The sequence below is a fragment of the Erigeron canadensis genome, chromosome 5 (genome assembly GCF_010389155.1).
Source record: "Erigeron canadensis isolate Cc75 chromosome 5, C_canadensis_v1, whole genome shotgun sequence".
Classification (NCBI taxonomy): domain Eukaryota; kingdom Viridiplantae; phylum Streptophyta; class Magnoliopsida; order Asterales; family Asteraceae; genus Erigeron; species Erigeron canadensis.
This window is the reverse complement of record NC_057765.1, coordinates 42,503,452-42,529,906: the sequence shown is the minus strand read 5'-3', so window position 1 is coordinate 42,529,906 and position 26,455 is coordinate 42,503,452. Positions and strand designations below refer to the sequence as shown.

General features: G+C 33.6%; 1 protein-coding gene, 1 long non-coding RNA gene and 1 pseudogene across 3 annotated transcripts; 2 read left to right on the top strand and 1 right to left on the bottom strand.

Moving 5' to 3' along the window:
* Positions 1 to 2,233: 2,233 nt before the first annotated feature.
* On the top strand, positions 2,234 to 7,145 carry LOC122599478 (calcium-dependent protein kinase 7-like). The gene is made up of 9 exons (XM_043771994.1): positions 2,234 to 2,419; positions 2,937 to 3,465; positions 3,646 to 3,769; positions 3,876 to 4,019; positions 4,302 to 4,454; positions 4,541 to 4,656; positions 5,153 to 5,320; positions 5,928 to 6,161; positions 6,847 to 7,145. Exons 2-9 carry the CDS (start codon positions 2,962 to 2,964, stop codon positions 6,991 to 6,993), a joined length of 1,590 nt encoding a protein of 529 aa, XP_043627929.1. The 5' UTR covers positions 2,234 to 2,419; positions 2,937 to 2,961; the 3' UTR covers positions 6,994 to 7,145.
* A 1,104-nt stretch (positions 7,146 to 8,249) lies between these two features.
* LOC122599012 lies at positions 8,250 to 14,923 on the bottom strand (annotated as a pseudogene).
* A 4,964-nt stretch (positions 14,924 to 19,887) lies between these two features.
* On the top strand, positions 19,888 to 24,592 carry LOC122602092. 2 transcript variants are annotated; one of them, XR_006324157.1, is made up of 5 exons: positions 20,451 to 20,470; positions 20,656 to 20,933; positions 21,022 to 21,226; positions 23,681 to 23,776; positions 23,890 to 24,592. It is a non-coding gene; the product is annotated as an uncharacterized LOC122602092 (long non-coding RNA). The 2 variants fall into 2 exon arrangements; XR_006324156.1 differs by having other exon boundaries at positions 19,888 to 20,933.
* Positions 24,593 to 26,455: the final 1,863 nt, after the last annotated feature.

The following is a 26,455-nucleotide window of genomic DNA, read 5'->3' as shown; positions in this document are numbered from 1 at the left end:
GTTAAACAGTACTTAAAGATAGACCTACTTTATACATTACCTGATATATATTTTTCATTTATTTTCATCTTGCCACATAACTTGATCTTATTTTTAGTCTATCTTTAATCATACAAACTAGCTTATAACCCGCGTAACACACAGAGTTTGTATATTTTTTCGCATTAAATAACTTTTAATAGCAAACTATTAACATCTAAATAGATATTTACATACTTTTGAACACCAATTATAATATCATATTCATTGTCAAGAAAAAATGTTAACAAATCATGTTTTCAACCATAAAATTAAGTTATAGACATGAAATATTAAATAGATATTTTTATTAACACTAAGTTGTAACTATACCTCTACTCTTATTAAGGGTAATAGGATACCAAATGTGTTATTTTAATTCATGTATTTAAGCAATCACATAAAAAAAACCATGCAATATAAAGATTTTTGTTAAATATTTGTAGTGTCACTAAAATAAAACGTTATTAATAGAAATAAAATATCACTAAAATTTCTCGTAACAATATAATATTTTTAACGTTTTATAATAACTAAACACTAAAAAAGTAAAAAAAAAAAAAACCTAAAATAATTAAATTAATCATACAACTAATATTTTTTACCAAAAGGTAATGAAGTAAATGATATAGGTTAACACATAAATAAGCATATAATAAATTTATCAAAGACTTTTATCAAAACTTAAATATTATATTTAATTTACTAACCTATTTTAAATTGAACTTTTGTCATAAATTTTATTATACGACATTAGAAATATAAAAATACAATATATAAAACTTTGTATGCATGAAAATATAAATAAATAAAATTTTTTATAAGTTATAAATTTAAAGAATAAAGAGTACCATTATTATAAAGTTTTAGTTAATAACATATTTGAGTGATATTTAATTAGATTATTTACTAAACTAAAATAAATAAAAGCAAATTGTAATAAGTAAAGTATGAGACTAAAAATATTATTAATTAATTTTTGAGTCAATGATTATGTAATCAAAGAAATCTAATGGTGAAAAATAAAAGGTAAAATATAATGTATGACTCACACTTTTTTAAATTTGAATTAAGGTTTTTTTTTTTAATATATACGAGCATGCTCGTGCGTTACGACCGCTAGAAGGTAAGGACAATATAAAAGGGAGACGGTGGTGGAGATCGAGGGTGACGGTGGAGAATGAGGGCAACGACGGAGGGTGATAGTTAGTTGATGAGAGTGTGTAATGATTAGATAAAATGAGAGAAATGGGGGTATATAAGGATTTTATGTTTAAGTAGGGGTATTTTGGGAAGAAAAAAAATATGTTTAATCTCCTAATCTTAATTCTCTTTACAGTATTATGAGCATAGTGCCCGCGTGTTGTTGCGGCTAGAAAGTGATGACAATATAAAAGGGAAGCGGTGGTGGAGAGCGAGGTAGGCGGTGGAGAAGGAGAGCAGCGGCGGAAGAGGGTGATAGAAAGTCGATGAAAGTGTGTAATGATTAGAGAGAATGGGGAAAAGGATGGTATATAAGGGTATTATGTTTAAGTAGGGGTATTTTGAGAAAAAAAAATGTTGAATTTAAGAAATTCAATACTTTTTATAAGGGAGTATAGATAGATAGATAGATATAGATATAGACTAAAGGTTAGTCTCATTAATCATATTTTATTAGCTTTAAAAGTAGTGGGTTAAAAAAATCGTCTTATGTTAAAATGAAAAAGACTGAAGCAGTTTTCTTTTTAAAAATTGGTTTCAAAACTTTTTTTAATAATATTTTTTCCATTATAAAATAAATAAATACAAAGTCAAAATCTGATGACATCTTTTGGTCTTTCTGTGTTTCCAGAAGGACACGGTGAGGTTCCGTGAACTAAAAGTCTTTAACCCGAAATTCCCGGTGTCATATCGACATCAAATTTTATAAATCAATTCCTAAACTAAAAGTAAACCATATGACCCCCTAATTTTCCAAAAGATTTGGAAAATAAACTTCAGAAAAATACTCGATATAATTATGGAAAAAGAAAAGTCTATAGAAAGAAAGAAGTTTCAGTCAAATTCATTATGTAATCCATGGCGTATTCACATCATGATGATGAAATACAACCAAACACAAACCTACCTTCATCATTTATTTAAAGGTTTTGACTTTTTATTCCAAACACACCAAATCAAGAATCATCACTTCTTAAAAGTTAAAACCCATGTTGAAAATTTGGCCTTTTTAATTTTATCCTTGATCAACTTGCTATTTTTGAGCTTGGTTTTATCTAATTTTGTCAAGATTTATTGTTTCTTCACTTTCTTGATTATATTTTGTAAAAAGATTTTAACTTTTTGAGTTTTTGTTTCCTTATAAACACATTTAAAGACACACAAACCAAAACCCATGTAGAAAAAATTGGTCTCAGAGGTATGTTTCTTTGTACTACTGTATTACTTAATCTTTGATCAAATTGTTCTTTTTAGCCTGTTAGTGTATCAACTTGTTAAGATTTACCTTTTTATTCATTTCAAGATGTTTTCTTGAGTTATGATCATGGTTTTTAGTTAGCTCCATAGAAATTCTGATCAGTTGACCCGAAAATGACCGTTTGATCTGCTCAAGATAAACTTCTTTGAAAATAGATCTCTGGTTCGATCCCAGTACGACTCTTTCGTCCATAGCCTTAAGCCCATGAGATAGGGAGAACATTGCATGGGGGTAGTTTTTGGAGGAGGGGTCAGTTGGGTTCAAAGAACCATGGGTCCCCACGATAAACCTTTTCGTGGACGATGTTTATTTAGCATGCATATCCTGAAATGGGTCAAGACTATTCTTGTAGAAATAGCTTTCATTTTCTTTTTTGATATGCCCTGTGTTTACTGATTTGAACTATGTGTCTGAAAGTTTCAAGATTTTGTGATCTGATTATAATTTTAATTTACAGAATCTGAAGATTGATTATTTAAATAATGGGAATCTGTTGTTTTACTCCTGCTAAATCTGCTAAGAAAGTGAATAAAAAGGACAAACCAAACCCGTTCTCAACTGCCTATAGTCCCAGACCACAAACTGGACCGGGGTTGAAGTTTTATGTATTAAAAAACCCAACGGGTCATGACATCACACAGAGATACACTCTAGGAAGGGAGCTAGGAAGGGGTGAATTTGGGGTAACATATTTGTGTACAGATTTGAAAACTGGTGGAAAGTTTGCCTGCAAATCGATAATGAAGAATAAACTTAGGACTTCAGTTGATATTGAAGATGTGAGGAGAGAAGTTGACATCATGAAGCATTTGCCTATACATCCAAATATTGTGACTCTGATGGACACATATGAGGATGATAATGCTGTTCACATAGTGATGGAATTATGTGAAGGCGGAGAGTTATTTGATCGGATTGTTGCTCGTGGGCATTACACAGAACGTGCTGCAGCTGCTATTATGAGGACAATAGTCGAAGTTGTTCAGGTATATTCCACCATACATTCAAACACCCAATTTTTAATCTGATCTAGAAACTGTTCTCATATATGCTTACACACAACCTGTCAATGTTCTACACTATCAAACTTTGTATTATACGCGTACATGCTATTGTTATGAAGTATGAGGTCTGTCCTTGACTGACTTTATATTCTATTTTTGTAGGTATGTCATATGCATGGAGTTATGCATCGTGATCTCAAACCTGAGAATTTTCTTTTCGCAAACAAGAAAGAAACGGCCGCTTTAAAGTCCATTGATTTTGGCCTGTCGGTTTTCTTTAAACCTGGTATGTGATTTCAATGCACCTTGTTATTCATTTAGCTACAACCCTCTGGTTATAATGGAATATCTGCACATACATTACAAATTTCCCTAACTATCTGTCTTTTCAGGTCAAGTCTTTAATGAGATAGTTGGAAGTCCTTGGTATATGGCCCCAGAAGTTCTAAAGCGCAATTATGGGCCCGAGATTGATGTATGGAGTGCTGGTGTTATCATGTACATTTTGCTTTGTGGTGTTCCACCTTTTTGGGCAGGTAGGCGTTTCTTTATTTTATATATTTTTTTTTATCACATACGCTTTTATCAAGTATTATCAAAGAATGGTGTTTAGCACCTTTGGGCCAATCAACAAGTTTTCCATCCAACGGGTAAGTTGTTCACATCAGTATATAATGGAGCAAGGGGTAAAAGCAAAATGATGTCTTTGTCTATTCTTCCTGTGTCAGTATGATGCTTGTGAGTTGTGATTGTGCATGATACTCATTTATGTGCTTATTCAAGGTGGTTTCTGATAGTAACTTATATTCTCTCATCAGAAAATGAACAAGGAGTCGCTCAAGCAATTATTCGCTCAGAATATAATCTTGAGAGAGATCCATGGCCTAAAGTTTCTGAAAATGCCAAAGATCTTGTGAAGAAAATGCTTGATCCTGACCCAAAGCGTCGGCTTACAGCTCAACAAGTCCTGGGTAATGTTTCATAATATAGATACAAGTCACCTTTTATAAAAGAGTGAGCTAATTTAGCTCAATTTCTTGCTTCAATGTGATTGCAGAACACCCATGGTTATTTAATGCAAAGGCGGCTCCAAATGTTTCATTGGGTGAGGTTGTGAGGTCAAGACTTAAACAGTTCGCGGTGATGAACAAGCTAAAAAAGAAAGCTTTGAGGGTAAGATTCACTATCTACTTTATTTATCCAGAATCTTATTACTAATACTTCCTATGTTTAGGAGTTCAGAACAAGTTTATTAATTTAAGCCCCAAGTAAATTTCATTGTTTTTTTCCCCTCAAAATCGAGCCTTCGGTAGAAAACTTATCATTGCAAACAAAACCTAGGCGAACAAAATCAACAAATCTATAAGAGTTACTCTCTTCCCTTTTTTTCCATTTAACCGTGTCAGATTTTCTATTTTCATTGTTTAGAAACTGTCAACACATTTTCATTTATGTAAATCTGTATATCTACTGTTAGAATTTAGCCTTGTGAGAATTTGGGTAACCCTTACAAACCATTTGAATCGTATGTAAGACCACTCAGAATGGTCACCACCAAACCTAATCACCATCAACCATTCTGGGACCCACCAGTCGAACCACCAACCAAATTTATCGAAAGTTCTCAACTTCAATTTGAATGTAATGTGATTATTTGTGATATGCACAGGTGATAGCTGAACTTTTATCGGTTGAGGAAGTAGCTGGGATAAAGGAGCGCTTTGATCTTATGGATATGGACAAGAAAGGCAAGATAAGTATTGAACAACTCCGGAGTGGTTTACAGAAACTCGGACAACTAATAAATGATGCAGATCTTCAAGTAATACTGGAAACTGTAAGTTCTATCATATACTCGCACAACTTATCGATTAAGACTTGCAGATTTTACCCTGCTTTGCTCTAGATTTTTGGAGAAAATAAATTAGAAGAAAAGAAAGGGTATTTTTTTTTTTTTGTTTTGAATGGCTAAGTATATTCCATTAACAAAAGGCTTAAAAAAGAAGGGTATTAGTTATAGTCTACATGTTCTTTAGTAACGAAGATAAATAAATATAGTGTCACTAAATTTTGTTTATTGCTTTTGTGATGGAAAAAAAACGGGGGAAAAAGCCCGACTCTTTTATACATATGATCTTCTTTACCCAAACAAAAGTAAATAGGTTATTTATTGAATAAAGGTATTTACTAAGGTTGTATGCGTGAAAAATACAATTTGGACTTTTTGCCTGATTCACTTGTTCGACCCATTTGACCCATTTGTCTGAACTTGTTCTTTACCAATTTGACCAAAAAAATGTCAAGTGTAAAAGATAACTAGAATCGATACGCTCCTAAGTAAATGAGTCTAGATTCCAAGTATGTGCTAGATACTGTCATTCAAGTTTGTGTGAAATGCTAAGGTTTTTGCAGCCATTTACTGAAAAAGGAATCATGCTTTTTAGGTTGATCCTGATGAAGACGGTACCATAGATTATGCTCAGTTTGTGGCTGTTGGTGTGCATCTTCATAGAATTGTGAACGATGAGCACCTACACAAAGCATTTGCCTGCTTTGATCAAAACCATGATGGCTATATAGAAGTCGATGAGTTACGTAATGCCTTAAGTGATGATGAGAATATCGACGGTATTGATGATGTAATCAATGCGATTATGCATGAAGTTGACACAGATAAGGTTAGTCAATATGTTTCTATGCTGTGTAATTTTGCGCAATTAAGGATTACTTTGCCCCTGTCTTGTTAATGAGTAAATCTATGACGCCAATTAATATTATACAAAATTTACCCCTTTTCTCTTTTTAAATAGTGTGTTTGGATGAGCATTTACATCGAGGTCATGATAAATTGATAATCAATTTCTAGTATTTAGGTGTGATTATCTCTTTTCCTTATAAATAATCAGATTCGGATAAACGTGCATGTAATCTGTTCAAAAAAAGCTGATTGTTGGAGATAAATGTATTATGAGTACGTCTTTTAACTTTAACTTTGAGGGTGTTTGGAATGGGTGCAAGGGTTCCGCAGTTTTTGTGTACTTTTGGATTATTGGGAATCAGTTTGATGGAATTAGGATGATACCCATGAGATTTGGATTCCTCCATATCCACCTACAAAGTTAGGCCAGAAATATAGACCCATATGCCCACTTCCATTTCCATGTCCACTGTATTATTTTATTGGTTATGATGGTTACTAAATCCTGACTGAAACTAAGCGGAAATGACAATTGTCACCCCCTTTTCATGATGAGAATGATTCATATGATTTTGGAACTTAATTAGTGGTGTGTTTGATGGTAATTTACTAATTTATCAATATTAGTGCTATTAATAAATTTGCCTCCTTTTTCAATAAATCAGGATGGACGCATTAGTTACGAGGAGTTTGTTGCTATGATGAAAGCTGGTACAGATTGGAGGAAAGCATCAAGGCAATATTCACGAGATCACTTCAAAAGCCTTAGTTTGAACTTCATCAATGACAGTTCGTTAGTTACCAACAAGTGACGATGAATATTTGGGAACCTTTCTTTTTTTAGTAAGAAATGCTACTAATTACACTTGAGCAAACTTTTATAGAGATTTTGCTTTCTTTATCTAACAATGCTGGGCAGCTATTCTTTTTCAAATGTTAATGTAGTACCCAGTTAATTAGACTACATTACACTACCCTTTAAATTTCAGAGTTATTACACTCTGTTGTAAAAGTCAAAATTAATTAACTAGGCAAATATCATCTCAGTTTCAAAATGTGTTTTGAGTCAATTTGAGGTCGCCCTTCTGCAAGGTGTTCGCATCAAGTCATTAACAGCAACTAGTCAAAAATCTCTATTATCTTGTTACTGAGCTCTTTAATAGTTTCAAATCTAAAGAAACCTTGAGCTTCCATCAACTCATTACATGAAATATTTCCAATTGCTGGTAATTTCAATTGAGCTGGTAGAAATGTAGTTTTTTACAGAGACTCGCATCCATGCACGCTCATGCTTCTTATAGTACCGGGAAGGTCTAGGACTGATTTGAGGTATTCACACATCCTCATATCAAGATTTTCGATCTTAACAAGTGTTCTGACACAATCAGGAAGCGAATTCATTGGGTTTTGACTTAAAATCTAGTGTCACCGATGATGAGAGACTACTAATATCCATGAGAAAGGACTCGTGTAGGTCATTTCAGACAAGCAAGACACGGAAGTTTCCTAATTGACTGACATATTTCGACCAAACTACTACATCTTGCAAGTATCAACTGCTCAAGGTTAAGAAGTCCTGAGAGATCCCCTGTCCTAATAAGCTTAGCAGAATCACTGAGAAAAAAAAAAATTCAGCAACACAAGAGATGGTTGGATTGAAGTATATAAGGAAAAATGATCCGTATTGCAGATTTTACCTAAGCTTAGGTACTGCTACTTTAAAAAAAGTTACAAATAAAACCTTTGAATTTGATAAACATACATATCCCCTTTGGAATTTTACATAACCTCCCTCTGAATTTTACATAATCACCCTTCTTTACCTAAGTTAGGTACAACATGTTTTACTTAAATTTTCCCCTAAATATAAATATATAATCGAGTGAGAAATGCATAGTTTGAGGAGTGGTAGGTTAACAAAACCAAATTAACTATCAGTTTACATATAATTGCAACCAATGAAGCTGGTGGCTCTTTGGTTTGGTCTTAAATATTGAGAGGATCCAACTGTCCACATTTGTGAAGGTGGATTATTTGGGGGTTTTCAAAAGTCTAGGATTTCATGTCGTTCTAAAAACTAATAAATAAATAAATGTACATATTAGTGATAATAAGCAAAGAAGTTAAGTATATCGTTCTTAAAAATATACATCAATAAATTTACATATCTATTGAATCCAACCTAGCACTACAAATATTCTTGCAATCTTGACGATTTTTTTCTCTTTGGAATTTATTAGAATCATTCAAATTCTTCTTTTCTAGCATTTTCATGTCCAATAGGAGACCTTGAATTTTATCCAAACCCTGAAATAACATAAATATTCAGAATCTTACTATATGCGCAAAGAAATATATTAAACTAGGTCTTTTACCCGCACGATGTGCGGCTATTTAAAAAAGTTGTTCATGTTGTTTAGTTATATGAGTATAGATAACAATTTGTAACAATTATAACTTGTATTTTAAGCAGGTATATACAAATCTATATTTATCGGTAATGGAAATATTTATATATAATGAAATATATAAATCCAAAATAGAACTGTTATTATTTAACTATTAATTAGTCGATTATAAGTTATACCAGCCTTTTAGGACACTAACGTGTTATCATCAAATATTCATATTTAATACCACATATTATACTTCATGCAATGTTAATAAACATGAAATTAAATTAAAATGTAATGTAAGGCAAGACCATAACAATTACTCGTATTATTTTTGCAAACTGATATGTAATCCATTAGAATTTCATCACATTCATTCAAAATAAAATACTTTAGTACAATTTAAGTCATCAAATAATGAAATTCGTAAAAGATGAAAAGCTTTAAAGATAAACCAAATTAAAATTACAATTAGATTATAAAAAACAAATCTATTGTTCAAATTTAAGTTAAATTCAAAATGTCTTCATGTTTATTTTTTCGAAAAAGTAAAATCACCTTATAGTAATTTAAAACTCAAAATCACTTGCAAAAACAAATAGTATAAAAATGGTGACATTGGAATATAAAGTTTATGTCAATCAAGATTAAATCAGAATGCTAACACAACAACATTTATCTAAAAAAGAAATTGTTCATATTGAGATAAAAATAACCAAATAAATGACATCTAGAAAGGTAAAACTCGAGTTCACAAATAGAAGCGTTAATACAAAGCTGAAATGAGAAATAAAAAAAATCATAAAGATGTTGATAGGAGAAAAAACCAACTTAGACGATGATGAAGATGAGGATGATGAATAAGGTATAGAAAAAGAATCAAAAATAAATAAAAACGGAATTTGCATATCTCATACGAAACTTCAAAAGTGTGTTTCTTTGAGTAGCTAATATCACATTCATAGATATATGATTAATATCAAATTAATACTAAAATAATTAGAGGAGGGAAACAAAATATTTGCCAAAGAAAACAAATATCTCACGTTAAATAATATCTTGGATTTTTAGTTTTATTTCATTTTTTTACATAATTAAATTATTGGCAAAAAATTATAAAAATGCCATATAGGATTAAGGCTTATGGGTCGATATTATAAAATAGGTTTGAGTTGTAGGACCTCTAGGATCATTCGGATTCCTATTGTTTGAATAAGTATATAGATATCTACGTTCTTTTCTACTCAGTGGCTGAAAGTTGGCAGTGTCTTTGGCTTCACCAGTTACAATCTGTTGAGCAATCCATTGCTGCAACATAGCAAACAGAATAACATAAGCAGTCTTACTAAAGATGATATCATATACCAAATTGAATAATTATAAATAAATAACAAAGAAATGGAAGTTAGACAACCTCATAAGCATTTTCAAGTTCATCTTCTTCATCTTCATGCAATTCTTGGTTAACAGCCTTCCTACAGTAAAAATCTATTTATCAATACAATCCTTGGTGGTACATGAAATCATTGGGTTCATCAGATATTACCTTTAGGTTGAACCTTAGGAACCGCATGTTGGAGCAATCTTCAGAGCAACAGTAGGGGCCGAAATCGAAGGAAGCACTGTAGTTGATTTGGTTTGATCACAAGTTTCTACACTGCCAACGACTGGTATACCGACCCATCTTGTAGGGTGTAGTATGCCACATGTTTTCCATGATTTATCACTGAAGTAGCATCTGAATACGGGTTCGGTACTGATGTATAATAAACGGCTGGAAGAGAAACAGCAACTTGACATCCATTAGCATCTATGTAATATTGATTACTAGCATTTTCTGTGTTTGTTTGGCCATAGTATTCAACACCAGACCCTGGGTATGAAAAACTATATTGTTCTCCATAGGTGTAAGCTGTGATGTCTGAATCTCCGACGTCAGTGGTGGGAGCCGGGATTCAAGAGGCTCATCTGGAGGTGGTGAAGGTATAGGTTCCTCAACTGGTGGTGGTGAAGAACCTACACATCACTGGGCAGAGGTGGAAGCTCAGGTTCTGCAGATCCACGAGGCTCGTGTTGTCTTGTGGGATTAGTGCAGCAGATTGAGATGGTTGGGACTAGTCTTGGACCGCCGAATCATCTCCAAAAGAAATTTCTCTCTCTTCAACTTCCATATGTCCACATTCCACAAAATGGGGGTCCATGTTGGGATATCTGCTGGACTTGCATTTTCATGGTCAGTGCCATCAACAAGAGTAGAATCCGCTGTGGGAGCACCAGGAGCAAAATCAGAAGCGTCAAACTCCAAGCAAGTAGATGCAGCATTATTTGCACTTGCTCCACAGATATTCTCCTGTAAATTGTTTTCTGTCGTGTTCGTTTCACCAATATTTGCAAAATGAAAAAAATTTAGAATTCATTGTCGACAGCAGCTTCTAGCTTTTTCAGCTGATTTTCAGAATGCAGCCAAAAAGGAAGCAATGATGAACCGTAAGGTACTAGTGATTTAATGTCTGCAAGTCTTAGATCAAGCTCAAACAACAACTTCGGTATCTGGTCATTGCACCCTTGGAATGATATTTTGAAAGACTTTCACCAAGTTGCCAAGACGGAAAGAATCTGAAGACCGGTCACCAACTGTCTCCTGATACAAGTGACTACTCATACCTTGAATATTGGAATTGGTACAGTGGGTTCCCATATTACTCAAAGCATCATTAAAATGGTCTGCAAAAACCCCATCTGATGAATCATAATAAACACCAATGGAACTCGACATCTTTCCGGCATCAAATATATTAACATGGTTAACCAAGACTTTATCATTTGCCATGATACTAGTATACTTTTCATCATGCACTTTGGATTCAGATCTAAGACCAGCGATCAATAACCATACTATTTGTGGATCCATTATTTGGTTCTGTGTCAGCAGATGTTACAAGTGTTTCTTCAACTTCTGGACCAGATTTAAGATCAAAGGCTGCTTCATATCCATGGGCCAAAACGGCAGGAACTTCCCATGTTTCACCGGTCACGACGTTCCAATAATAATATAAATTACTTTCCTCGTGTAACACCATTTTCCAACCTGAATCCACATCTCGTCATAACAGCCTCATATCCCTGCTCCGCTACATCCATATCTCTCTGCAGAGACTCAGCTACATTATCTTCTACAATACCATTTCCCTTTACCTTTGGCAAGACATCCAATGAAATGTTCTCCTTGTTTTCTTTATTGACTTTGTCAATTGTCAGGTTTTCATCTTCAAATGCTCCAGCACCCTCATGTTTGTTTACCTTTACCTATCAAGAATTTACCATTGATTTACTAAGTAGTTCAAGCAGGGGGGTCGGGAAGGTACCATTTTGAACAATTACCCGACCTGTAAATCATCCTATTTTTTTTTCCAGAGGGCTATCCTTTCATCACCATCCTCACAAACTTGTTTTCTAATCTATTCAAGATTTAATATGCAAATGTAACATGACATCTATTAAGTACATAACCTAGAAGATTAGTCTAAATTATAAGATCATGGCAAATCAACATCTCACTTCAAAGAGAAAGCATTTTGAGAGTATCATAGACAATTATCTATTATGTACATAGAAGCACACTCTGCACGAACCATATATCATGATTCATGAATTACTAAACACTGGTGTACTCGACCAAGAGAAGAAAATAACCAAAAAGTGCAGGTCTTTTATGTTCTCTATTGCATGTATCTTAGCGTTCCAGAACTTATACGCGCGTAATAGATAAGCTTAGAGTACCCTGGCCTTTTATAAACATTTGCAGTAAATTCGTGGAGTAATAAACATCAGAGTTGGAATAAAGTTACGTAAGCATGTAGGTGCTTTTACAGTCATCATATTCATTTAAACCTTGTATTTTTATTTTTATTTTTTTAAAAACTTATTTAAACCTAATATATTCCCACTAAAAGAGTGATAAATAGATCACAAGCTATTTGAGCACACAATTGATGAAGTGACAGCGGTACATAAGGTATAAAAAAATCTTACTTGAATGTTGAAACAGTAAACATAATCACACAGCAGCAAAAGAAGCAATAAAAGGAAAGCAAGAAGCTGATTCGATGCCAGAAGAACGAGGAACTGATCCAAAGCAAGAGAGGACATGGAGGGTCTTCAACACAAACATGTATTTTACCACCTTTCCAGATAATCGCATCACAAGAAACGAGTCCTCTTCTCTTTCTCCCGCAACAATTGCCAAAAGATCGGAATCAAGCCACTTAGTAAACACCTTCCAGGTTTTGGTGAATTTCCTTGTAATGCTCTCGAGACTTACTTCGTACTTCAAAGACCACTCAGAATACCCGTTCCTCATCTTGTAAACCTCCAAGTACCGGGAATAGATAAATTCGAGTCTCTGAACAATACAAACCAAAAACAAAGAATCACCGGATGCGAACAACTTGTAATCAAGAGGATGCGACTCCACATCAAAGGTTAAAGGGGTTGGTATGCTTGTAACCAGTAGACGTTCTACATCCAACTTGTAAAGCAAAGCCCCACTAACATAGTAATAACCCATTGCATGACTGCAAAATCTCAATGTTCCCCTGGGAGCCAAACGGGAAGGCGGTGATTAACTTAGGAAAAATTCTGATTTCCAACGGCACATAATCATAATCAAAGGAAACACTTCGAACAGATGGAGACGGTGGAGGTTTCTGAATAAAGAGACCAGACGGAGTGTAGACGTCATGGATTTTGCTCCAGAGCAGGGTGAAACTAGGGTCTGTGATTAAAGATAACCAACGTTTGGACACAGATTTGAATTGAAGAGTTGAGATAATCGGCAATCGGAGTAAGATTTCTGTTAAAAGGTCATCGTCAGACATGACTTCACGTGACGATGAAGGGTATTGGTTGTCTCCTGCACATGTGATCGGCTTATCTGATGCTCTACTCCCAAAGATGCTAACCTTTAAACGTAAACAGATTTCCGACAAACTTCGGGAGATTGTTTCCATGTGCTTGTAAACTTGTTGTCAAGAGAAATATAATTGCCAAATCAAGAATTAATAGATCTGAATGCTGAAATCAAAACTTGATTGAAGTGATATATGATCAATTCCACTAGAAACACACACGACTGGCTACGCTACGGATACCTAACCAAACCCGTCTTTTTCAAACTTAATCCCAACTTACTGACCGATGAAATCAGAACTTGATTTGAGGTGATATATGATCAATTCCACCAGAAACACACACGACTATATACAGATACAAAACTAATCAACCTGCCTTCTTCAAACTTTATCCCAACTCACTGAATGGTGAAAGTGAAATCAGAAGTTGATTGAGGTGATATACGATCAACTCCACCAGAAAGACACACGACTACCTACAGATACTTAACCAAACCTGACTTTTACGAACTTCATCCCAACTCACTGACTGATGAAAGCAGAACTTGATTGAGGTGATATGCGATCAATTCCATCAGAAACACACACACGGATACTGGATACTTACGCAAACCCCGTCCTTTTCTAAACTGTATCCCAACTCAGATTGAAGTAATCCCACCTATAGTTGAACATGAAAAGCATAAAAATAAGAATTAAAAGAAAAGAATAACAGTTTCAGGCAAGAGGAATCAGATTGTTAATATTTTCTATGAATCAAACTACTTGACACGGAATAAGAAGACTAAGTAACCGTCGTCATAAAAACATATATTCAAATGAAGTCAAACTGAAAACATAAAATCCGTGCAGAGATTAGTTCTACTACCAACTTCCATAGCCACTTTCCATGATGAGGGTGTTTGCTAGTATTTTTATTAAGGCGAAGAAACGCAATGCCTACCTTATTATGTAATCTATCTAGTGTTTATTAAACACGAAAGTGACTGAAGTAACGGGGAAGTTTACTGGAAACTATTAAAACTTATATTAACCATGAGAGTTTTTCTTCTTATACTACTGATATATACTACTACTACTATCACTATGTATTCGGAATTCAGAAACCAAAACAGAAATGAAAATTTTATTTCTTTCAGACATTTTATCAAACACATTCCGAAAATATGTAACATTTTAAATTGCATATGATCCAAAGCCGCGACACTTTTCATTATATAGGCACAGACAGGCAGACATATGAAAACGGATATATGAACATTAGTATTAATTAACATACCTTAAATGATAACTGGCTTTCAAGCTTTAATTGGGAAGAAACGAGTTTAGTGGTAGGGTTTTAAAATCAGAAATTGGGGCGGTCCGAGTGAGTGGTGATTTGGGAAATCAGTGATTTGTGATGAAGAGTTTGGGGAGGTAATTGAGTCAGCAGCTCGGGTATCAAAAATCAGCACATAGGTGTAAAGATTTATAAAAATAGCTTAAAGAAAATTATTTAAGAATAACCTTTAATAACTCCATTTGAAAAAAAAAATTATAATAAATCATCAAATTTACCTTTTAAACTTTTATCTTTACTAATCTACACCATAAACTCTTATCCAATAAAATATCTCCGCTAACTCCTTTACGTCAAATATATTTACATCAACTTAAAGATCCTACTCACCAATCAACATCGACGTCACCATGATCACCACCCGTTGTCGCCATCACCAAACCTCTTTCGTTCCCGCCGTATTGTCCAGGTATCGTGCTAGTTATTTTATACGATTAGGTTATTATTATGCGTGTTTTTATATAATTAGGGCTATTTTTTATTTTTATGTTTTTCATAATAACTAAATTAAAGTTTTTAAAACGATGAATAAGGATGAATTTGATGAGTATATCATATCTAAACCTAGTCTATTGTAGCTAGTTGATCATATGCCAATGTTTTTTCCTTAGTCATTATTAACATGATCACTTTATGTGGTTTGCAATCGAGACTCTTGCATGAATAAATGTAACATGGTTAGATCAGTGGTAAACACTTTTGTTTTTGGAGACAGAGGTCATGGGTTCGATCCTCATTTCATGCAAAGGTTGGAGGGCCTTTTCTACCATTTAGGTAGAAACTAGAAGCAGTCTCTCTACTTAGGTAGATGTAAGGTCTGCCTACATCTTAACTTCCCCCATACACCATCGAGGTATTGGGGCTCAAAACCCGTGGAAGGCGACACTGAACAATTACTTACTTACTTACTTACTCTTGTATGGATAACCTAAATCATTTAGATAGGTGCTTGATATTTTATATATTAGTCACGTTTGATAAGAAGAAACTCGGTGAAATTAAACGAAGTAAATAAATAAATGTAAACAAATGAAGTTGGCTGAGAAACTAAATAATTATCTTTGTTTGATAATGATAAGAAGTATCTAGAAAAATCTTTAAAAAAAAATAAATTAATAAATTTCGTCACTTGGTTAACCAAGGTAAAGAAATGAAACTTAGGTTGAATTATGAGTATATAATTTTGATTCGGGACTCTAAGTCCACATTTGATAAATAAATAAATAAGAAAAACTAATGATTTTTACATATATGAAAATTTGTTGTTCGATTACTAAACTAAAAAAATGAATAAATGAATAAATTGATGTTATGTGTGAGTACGTGACAATCCTAAACTAAAGTGGGTAAAGAAAAGAGATTAAAAAATAAAATCTTTTAATTTTTTATTTTTTAAATAACACATGATGGATGCTCTATTTAGGTTGTCAAGGTTTAAAATTTCATATGATTTTGAAAACTTGATATGTTTTGTTTGTAATGTGATCACTTGACCATGTCTATTTATTATTGTTATTTTTAATTTGAAGTTAATTTGTATTTTTAGCTTTTGAATAAGAAAAAAATTTAGTTAGTAAATCAAAGAGATTAAAACGTTTAGTTTATTGTGGTACAAATGTAGACATAAAAAAAAGGGATTTTAGTTTGGCTAATTAAAACAAGTTTAATGTTGTAACTTGACTCGATTGTAACTTTTACTACTCCGTAATGCAGAATAGGTGTCCTATACTTTTCTTAAAAAATAAAACAAATCCAAATCAAAATACATACAAAGTAAACTCTGGAGATTTTAATTTCTTGTTTTTATTTTTATTATTTTGATGTACCAAACAGGAAAAAATGATGTCATTTTCATTTATAATTTTTAAGTATCAGATAAACTCTAAAAGTTCTAAAGAATTTGAATTCGATTAACTATTGTAACTAAGTGCTTAACAAAAGTAACAAAACATGTGAAAATAATTATCAAAATATTAAAAATTGATTTTAATCTGTGTATATATGTGGACTAGATGGGTACCCGCACGATGCGACGGTACCTTTGAAAAGGTGATGGTTAAATGTATCTTGGAGAGCTCGTAAAGAATGGTGATTTGGGTGGTGGTTGTGGTTTAGTTAAACAGACTAAGCGAGGGAGAGATGAAACCAATCTTTTTGTGGGTTGGTGATGGTTGCCGTCGAGATGAAACTAATTTTTATATTGGGCTTCCGGCGAGAGCAAGAGATGAGGGGATTAGGGATAGGCATTGGAAAATAAATGGAAGGGTAGTACAGGAAAATCACTTAAAAGTGAAAGAGATAGTTGTTTGTAGGAGGGTATAATAGATATTTCAAGGATAGATTAGTTGAAAAAAAAATATGCCAAATGCTTTAATATGGAGTATAGATATAGATAATTTATATTAAGTTGTTGAATTATATAATATTCTATAATAATAATAATATTTTAATATGTATATACGTTTTAATTAGTTTAATTATTTTTAGGTAAGTTTTATATTTGGAGGTTAATTGAACTTTTGTATATGAAAAATATATTTGGGGTTTTGTTAATAACGAGTATCGTGCATAAATAATTGTATATTTTAACAATAAATTTAGGAGTAGACTTTGATAAATATATACTTTTTATTTTATATTAATTTAATTTATACAGATTAAATTTGATAAATTGTAGATACTGTCAAAATAAGAAACTTCAACTGTTGATCAATTGAATTTAGTTTATTGTAAAGATTTTTAGAAGCAAAATATAGAGTAAACTGAACTTATGATTAGTTAATTTAAAAATTTAAATTTTTAAATATAACTTTGATAATGGGAATTGGGAATGGAATTGGAATTGTTTATATATTGGGTTCGATTAGCAAAATTCATTTCCCCCTAATTCTAGTTTCGCGCGCCCTAATTTGCTACCGTCACTCACACTCAACACCTGTAGCAGGTACTTCTTTCGCTGTCTCTATATTCAACTGCGTTATTTCATACTCATACATTTAACTGAATACATTGTAGCTATAAAATCCTCCTTACACCTACTTTTCATAAATCAAACCCAATAACTGCATATATCTATAAGATATTATATCATTATTATCGTTATTAGTTGATAAGATGATTACCTGATTTTATTATTAGGTTTATAATGTTCGTGCTTCTTGTCGAGATATTTAATAAATCATTTTTAAAAAAAAGTCAAGCATCAAAGCCTTCGAGGATTAAACTTTAATAATAGAACCAGTTTTAAAGTTCACAGTGAGAAGATGGTAAGAGGGCTAAAACAGTAGATTGCCAAAAGTATGGGGTTTAATATGAAATAGTGATACAGGGGAGGGCTTCTGCAAGTGAGAGTTTATGTAGGTAGATAAGATATTAGGATTAAGCAATTGTACAAAAATTTGTCATGAATTATACAGTCTGCAAGTGCTGCTAAATCGGCCACCATTCCTTGTCCCGAAAAGCGGTTTTAGCATCAGATGTGCTCTTTTTGTTTCGAATGTTTTTGTCAACCACACAACTAGTCCATAGTTTATATCTTCTTGTCCTCAAATGGCCTCTCAAGACCTTGATTTTGATCCTAGGAGTTACTTTAAAAGTTATTACAAGTGATATATCGATGAAATTTTTTCTTCTCCACGATCTCATTCCTGGAAACATATAAAAAAATCGAAGATATGAGATTTAACATGAGATGGATTATCTTTTAAAGACTTGTTAGCTGATAGACCCTTTAGTAAGTTGTGGTTTATTTGATACTTGACTTTTGATTCAAGTTTTCTTTTTCTTTTTAAACCTCCATGGGATGGCAATTAGGCTTCTAGATTTTGTCTATCGCATTAATCTCATCTTTCGTTTAGACATGTAAGAGCTATCTATTCTTTTTTCTACTGCTTGTCTCACCAATACTTTATAGCAATTATGCTGTTTGAAGTTTACCCTTGAAGGATACATATACATATAGATGAACTAATGCTAATTAGTGATGATCTAAGACTGGAATGAAGTCAATGAACCGCGGATTAATTGGATCAAAGAATTTATACTTATATATAAATATAATATTGGTTATGCGATTTCTTTATATAGATAAGATAGCCTTTAGTTTGAAAACTTAAAGTGTAGAAGCAGTACCTTTATAATTTGGGTCAAAGAAACTTGCAGGCCAATCGAATGGGTCTTTCCAACCAACAACTTTTTCTGTGAAGGATGTTTCTTGGAGATGAGAACTATCATCGGTTCCTTTACAAAAAGAAAGAGAATTATCATTGGTTAACCACAAAAAGAATAAAGATGTGTGACTACGAATGATATGCGTCCATGACTTGTAGTAACCCAAATGATCGGTTTTGATTGCATCTCTATCATAGAGTGTAGTTACCCTCACAAACTAGTAAAGGATTGACAGGCAAAATATGCCATTGAATACACCAAGTCAACTTATTGAAGTAGCTTTGTAGGTTGTACTGGTATAGGACACTATTTTTAGCTCAATTGCCAAGATTAGTAAAAACTCAAGGTCTCACATACTCATTTTGCAACAATGTAAGATTCATATATCCATTTTCCAACAATCCAAGATTTACTTGTTTTTTGCAGAGTAATTTAAAGGTCATACTTTAGTTTTAGGATTTTTACCATGCTAACTACCTTCCGTTTCAAGTGAAGTTTTTTGAAAATTATCGACTCTAGTATGTTTATTTTGGATTGGAATCCTCTCATATGCTCATTTCAATAAGATAGGTCATGCTGACCAATCTGAGATGATCAACAAAAAACAGGACCTACCACTAACTAAAATAATGGTCCCACTTCTTTATCATCTTCTCATAACATAATCTATCACGTTGGAATGAACATGAGGATCTCAATCTGTTGATTTTGAAAGCATGAATCATAACTTAGCTAGAAATTGCTGTATAGTATAAATATCATTATTATGCAATGTCCATATATAGATCAAATAAGAATTAATTTGAAAACTAGAAGTCTAGGAGTACTACCTTCAAACTCTGATGGGTTTACCAAACTTGAAACATAATCTTCTAGGTATGTGTAAGTATCAAGCTCTGGTGGGGGGTAAGCCATGGAGGATGTTTCTAGGAGGTAAGAATTATCATCATAAAGCGACATAAAACGAGAGATATCACCACCAATGATCTGCTTCCATGACTTGTAGTAATCTAAAGGCGGCTCCGTTTTGATTGCTTCTGAATCATTATTATTCTCATCATACACAAGGCAAATCCCACACTCCTTTACTTCTATACTACAGAAGTTGTCTACTTTTATAGAAACACAGATTACATCACCTTCCTCCAACTCATTATTCTGAAACATCAAATGATTAATCACAGTGATATCTCCCTTCCAATGATTTATATATGTCCATGTGAGATTTTTGGTCATGTTGTTGATTTTAGTTGCTGAGGGGCTGGCCATAAGAAAATGGTAGGAATCAATTTCAGAAATTGTCTGCACAAAGCACACATTTAATCCTCGGATCCTAAAATTGTTGGGAGATGGAGGCACATCAAAGTATATAATGGGCCCATTGATTTTATGAGTGAACCAGTCTGGAACTTTATCATCCCATGAAAATGTGCTGAATATACCATACTCATACAACATTATCATTGGCGGAGGGAAGGTATAGTTGGCAACAAACTTCTGCTTTTCCAGAAAACCTATATCATACCAGCCCAACCTATCCGTAAGAATTTTTTGGGTAGCTACAACCTTAAAAATTCCTTGGGCTTCCACCAGGTCATAACAAAAAAGAGTATAAATATATGGTGGTCTGGAATGTGCTGAATGAAGTGTAATTTTTTCCAGGGACTCACATCCACACACATCCAAGACTGTTATAGTATTTGGAAGTTTTAGGACTGATTTGAGGTTGTTACAGTCCCGCGTAGTAAGTTTGTCAATCTTAACAAGACTTCTAACACAATCAGGAAGTGAATCTATTGGATTGTTACTTATGTCCAATGTCACCAGCGATGATAAGCTGCTGAAATCAATGGGAAAAGACTTGTTAGATAGATCATTATTTGAAAGCGTTAGGTTCACAATGGAATGTGGCAACAACCAAGAGGATTTTGGACTTTGTGGTACAACCTCCGTGGTCCTTGATTGGTAAGCCAGTGGTTTAAACAGATTAGGACAACCTTCTAACACTAATGTTTTTATCTTTTTCAGCCTGTTCATGTTTCCGGGGAGCTTTTCTAGCATTGCACAATAGCTGAGGTCAAGTAAAAGAAGTCCTTGAAGCTCTCCAATTGATGCACAAATCTCAACCAATCTACTACATTTTGCCAGTATCAGCCGCTCGAGATTAGGAAGTCCTGAGAAATTTACTGTTCTAAGCTTCACAGAACTACTTAGATCAAGAAACTTCAACAAGGTAAGCGACTGCTGAATTAAACAAAGTGTCAGTACTCAGTAGTGCACGTTTTCAAGGTTGTTATATTAATTAAACCAAATAGGTAAGTCTAGTGGTATATATCGTAAAGGAATAAGTAATTACCTTAGGCAATTTTATAAGATGTTCCAACTTGCTATGTGACATGTCTAGAGCAACCAAGTTAGCCATAGGTAAGTCTAGTGGTATATATTGTAAAGGAAATCCATGCCAGCATAGCCATCTTAAACGTTTTGGGAATTTCCCGTAGGATCCTCTTATTTCTACATAGTTGACCTGGAGCAGTGCTAGATTCTTCATCTTTGTGAATGCTTCCGTCTCCAGCTCTCCTTTGCCTGGTCGAAATTTGGAATACAAATTGAAAAGCCATATGAATAGCCACCAAAATCTTGAGATGAATGTCTGAAACCAACCCAGCAGTGCTAATGTTCTTAAGTTCTTGCGGGTATCATCATCACAGTTTTCTGCTTTGGTACTACAATACCCACCAAACTTCTTTTCTACCATTTCTATGCCCAGGAGGAGACCATGAGTTTTACCTGTGCCCTTAAGAAAAACAAAAAGAACAGGAATATTTACTATCTTCCAGTATGCAAATTGCTTTCATGAAATTTATCATCATCATTTAGTCAATTTATATGTCCTTAGGAGATTTAGAAGAAACGATTGTAGGTCTCAGTTAGCCAATGTTATTAGAAATAGGACTATTGACCTCCAAGTGAATAAAAAACGGAATTACATAAAAGAATTGTAAGTATGTGATTTCAGTTACCCTGTCTTCTTTTAGCACATTGAAAGATTCTTCATGACAGCACAAGATGCTACGCTTCCAGGGTTTTGTCAGTGATTCTTGATGGATCATATGTCGGCCCATCTCCTGAAGCAATTGATGCATCTTAACACATTTGAAGTTGTCAATGGTGAGAAGACATTTATCTATGAGATTAGGTATCCCAGATGATGTTCTAATATTACACGCCTTCAATATTTGTTCTATGTAATCAGTATCTTTCCCAACAAAGAAACAAGCAATGTGCTTGAATAATTTTTTGTCATTTTCTGAACTTAAAGAGTCAAAGGTTATTTGTAGCACACTATGAATTTCCAAATTACTTTCTTTCTCCAACAATTTCAATGTATCTTCCCATGCAGATACATCTCTTTGAAACAAAGAACTACCCAAAACTTTAAGTGCTAATGGATGTCCTCCACAATATTGTGCCGCCTTTCTTGATGGCTTCTCATAACCTTCTTTGGGACTATCGCACCTAAAGGCATGGCGACTTAGAAGCTCTAAGGATTCACATATCTCCAGGCCTTCCAGTAGGTGCTCGGTATAGTTCCTGAATGAATATGCCGTGTTCCAAACTTCACATTTTTTAGGCAACAACCTATCCCTGGTTGTTATTATGATCTTGCTTCCTGTAAGGAATCCTTTTTTCCCAAGCAATGCATCTAATTGATCAACATTATCAACATCATCAAGTACAAGAAGTACTTGTTTATTCATCAACGCTTTTTCAATCATGGTAGTTCCCTCATCAATCCCAGATATGTCTTGTTTCCCTTTTAAGTCCTTCAGCAGTTGTTTTTGCAAGCAAAGTATACCATCAGGTATTATGGAAGTAGAAATCTTCCCAATGTTCTCTAGAAAGCAACTGCATTCGAAGAGCCTGAAATTTTCATCATAAACAAATTTGGCCAACGTTGTCTTTCCAATTCCTCCCATCCCACAGATAGTGAGAAAGTCTATACCTTCCATAGATCTATCTTGCAGCCATGAATTAATATCTCCTACTTGGAATGACCTACCAATGAAGTCTTGGGAAGTACCCAAGATCTTATTGCCTAGCCGACCGTCTATCTCAGTCACAATTTGCTGAATGAATGCTGTCTCGTGCCTGAAAATGGATCATGAATGAAAATTTTGGTTTAAACATTGAAACAGACTAGAAAATTTGAAATTTCATCTTCCTGAGACACAATTATAAGTTTAACAAATGGAAGAACTATGGTAAACCGAGTTATTTTATGAATTAAACTAGTTACTCAGAAAAGTAGCGTTTGACAGAAGTTTGATACATATTAAGGAGGTATCTAACTACCACAAAACATAAACATTAGGTCCTTTGACATGGATTAGGAGAATTAAATCATTCTTATGCTTTTGATGAAAGGTTGGTAAGTGCTCTCTTGGACTAGTTAGTGTAGAAACCATATCCGTTTGCGTGGAAAAGTACATAATACATAACTTTCATTCTTTGCCGGTAATGGCTGAATCTTCTTATGTTTTCAGCGAGGCACGTATTTTGTTTTTTGTGTTTGCTGGACACGAAGGGTTCCTACTAAATCTGACCTCCTTTTTGTTTATGCGTATGGATCTATTGAAAAATTGTATTTGATTATGTAACAATTATGTATTATGTTGCTTGATAGATTGGGAGTCTGTCTTTGCCACTGCAAATAATGGACATTAACTCAAGGTTTATGAAACTTGACAAATGGTTATGTATTTATCTTGACTTTGTAAAGGTTTAGTTTTCTTTTACATAGCTAATAATCACATCTGTTTTGTTCCCATTATTTCACTTTCCAGCTTTTTAACTAATGTGAATTATAAGCTTTTCTTTTTTCCCACTTTGCAGCTGGAGCAAATGAACCTCATGAACAAGTACTATACAGGCCTGAAATCGATACAAGGGATTAAGATGAAACGGTAATTGTAGTAGATTACTAAATGCCAAGTGGTTCTTACCATCCTGTAATATCTTTTCCTTTCAAATTAGCAACTTTTGTAAGTGCCTCTTTCCATAACTTGAACTTATGAGTCCTGTGCATTTTCTTCTCCAAATCCGTTTCTTCTTGTATGTCCATCTCATGATTTCTAAATGCATCTTCAAAACTGCCATGTTGTTTCCGGACATGGGATGGGTCAACGTGATAGAATATAGGCAAAACAATCATTCCCGAGTTTGTATGCTCCTCGAGAATCATTATCAATTCATCAAGGCACCATGTAGAAGATGCGTAATTCTTTGACAACACAATGATTGATGCCCGGGACTGCTTGATTGCTCTTTCCAAATCTGGTTTCAGATCCTCCCCAGTTTCAATTCCTTCATCATCTAGGAAAGTATCGATACCTGCTTGTACCAAAGCCTTGTGAAGATGATCAGTGAAACTAAGACGAGTATCTTTGCCCCTGAAGCTCAAGAAGACTTGGTAGCTATAGTCAGTAATTGTCTTAGATGATGCTTGTTCTTCGTGTAATTGTTTTATAACACCCATCATGGAACAACAAATTGGGATTTCATAATGATGAATGGTAACTCATGAATGGTAACTCTATATCGATCCGAAAGTCTTCACTCCTTCAAGAAATTAAGAAATCATCTAACATAAAAAAAAAATGCTACCTTGAGAATTTAACATTATTAACTTAATACAAATGGATTGATATGACAGGTATCGTGTTTAGATTAGTATTTTATTTCCATGTTGGCTAATTTTTCTAGATGATAATAAATTAACTCAACTTAAATAACTAAAATCAACCTAACTTTAGAATGATGATATATGGAAAAGATAAGAGATAAGATTAATAAATGGAATTAACGAAATTCACGTATTAATAAGTTTAATTCTTAACCTTTTAGGTTGATTTTTAAAAGTATAAGTTGGTTTGATTTATCATATCCCATTTCTCTTTCCTTTTCATTTATGTTGCTGATGCAACGTACGTATGACTAGGTCAGAATGAAAAGTTTGCCTTGTACATGTGAACTATGAACTACATAGAATAGAGGGTGAAGGTGTTGATAACGTTTTAACGTATAAATAACTATAAATATAATTGTTTTATATAGAAATCAAATATGCCATTGAAAATATCAACGGATACTATTCAAGATCTAGAAACATGATTTTTATTTATTTATTTTATTTTATATTTAATATTGAAACTTGATTTATCTGTAGATAACTTTCAACAATGTATTTTTCACTTTTTTACTTCGTTGTGTCAACGCTACATTAACATTTTTAAACAGATACATCAATTGACACACCCCTGACAAAAGATCTTTATTTCTTTTATCACTTTATTTTACGGTGACACATATATATACGTATATACACTACACGCTTTTGTCTCTTTGCTCGTCGCTTAATTGAACGAAACAAACTGAAGAGCCCAACTAAAGAAGTTGTGCCAACGTCGTCGGTAAACTGAAGAGACACGTAACCGAAATTGTTGTTTGTTGATGGCACCGGTCTTATTATTATTATTTTTTTGGAAAGGTGAATTTCGCTTGAGAACTTTGTGTCGCGCTTTGACAGCGGGAGGTCTAACATACGTTGTCTTAACCGGGTCCCCGTTAGAGAGCCCCCTCGAAGTAGAAATGCCTATTTCAAATACCCGATTGGGGAAAACCCCTAACCCGCCCGAAGGCACGACGATCAATAGGGGTAAACCCTGCCTCCTTAGACTTGAACCTGTGTATACCAAGCCAAGTCTTCATAGAAAGACTTCCTATGTACTTCCCAAGTCTTGAACCCAAGACCTCCTGCTTATAAGGCAGGTGCTCAACCACTTAAGCTAACTAGGAAGTACAATGACACCGGTCTTATAAAGTCCCCTTTTAAAATTTATTTGACATCATAACATTTTGACATGTGAGATTTATTTTATTTTAGATTTCACAGTGATTTTGTGAAGTGTATTGATTTAATGGTAAGGAATGTTTATAGAAAGAAAACAGAAAAAAGGTTATATCATTATTTCTGTGATCATTTTCGAACCCTTCTAAAGTTCTAATTACCCCCATGATATTCATATAGGAAAGTTCGAACGAGACACTTGTATGGACATCAAAAGAAGGCCTCACCACTAGTCCTCTTTGGTGTAACGGTAGTGTAAAACAAAGAAACTTTGGAAGATCAGAGTGTAAATTCGTAAATGGTGTATCCAAGTTTGAAGTTTCTTAATTTTTGGTGAGTTTTCCTGGGTGTTTTTTTCCCCCTTTTCCCTTTAATGGGTCTTTCTTCTTGTTATTATTTGTTAATAAACTTGAGTATATGGGCTCTGAATCTCGATTACTTAAGTGGGCCAAAATTAAAGATTGGGCTACTAAAATCTTAGGAATAGATTGCAAACAAGATATGGTTATATTTTTTTATAAAAAGCCTACCAGGATGAAAAGTTGATAAATA

What these genes read in the sequence shown, in the direction of transcription:
- LOC122599478 (XM_043771994.1), top strand. Translation starts at nt 2,962, where the DNA reads ATGGGAATCTGTTGTTTTACTCCTGCTAAATCTGCTAAGAAAGTGAAT. An exon ending in GTCGGTTTTCTTTAAACCTG is followed by an intron (nt 3,770 to 3,875) that starts GTATGTGATTTC and finishes CTGTCTTTTCAG; the next exon opens with GTCAAGTCTTTAATGAGATA. An exon ending in TTCAAGTAATACTGGAAACT is followed by an intron (nt 5,321 to 5,927) that starts GTAAGTTCTATC and finishes CATGCTTTTTAG; the next exon opens with GTTGATCCTGATGAAGACGG.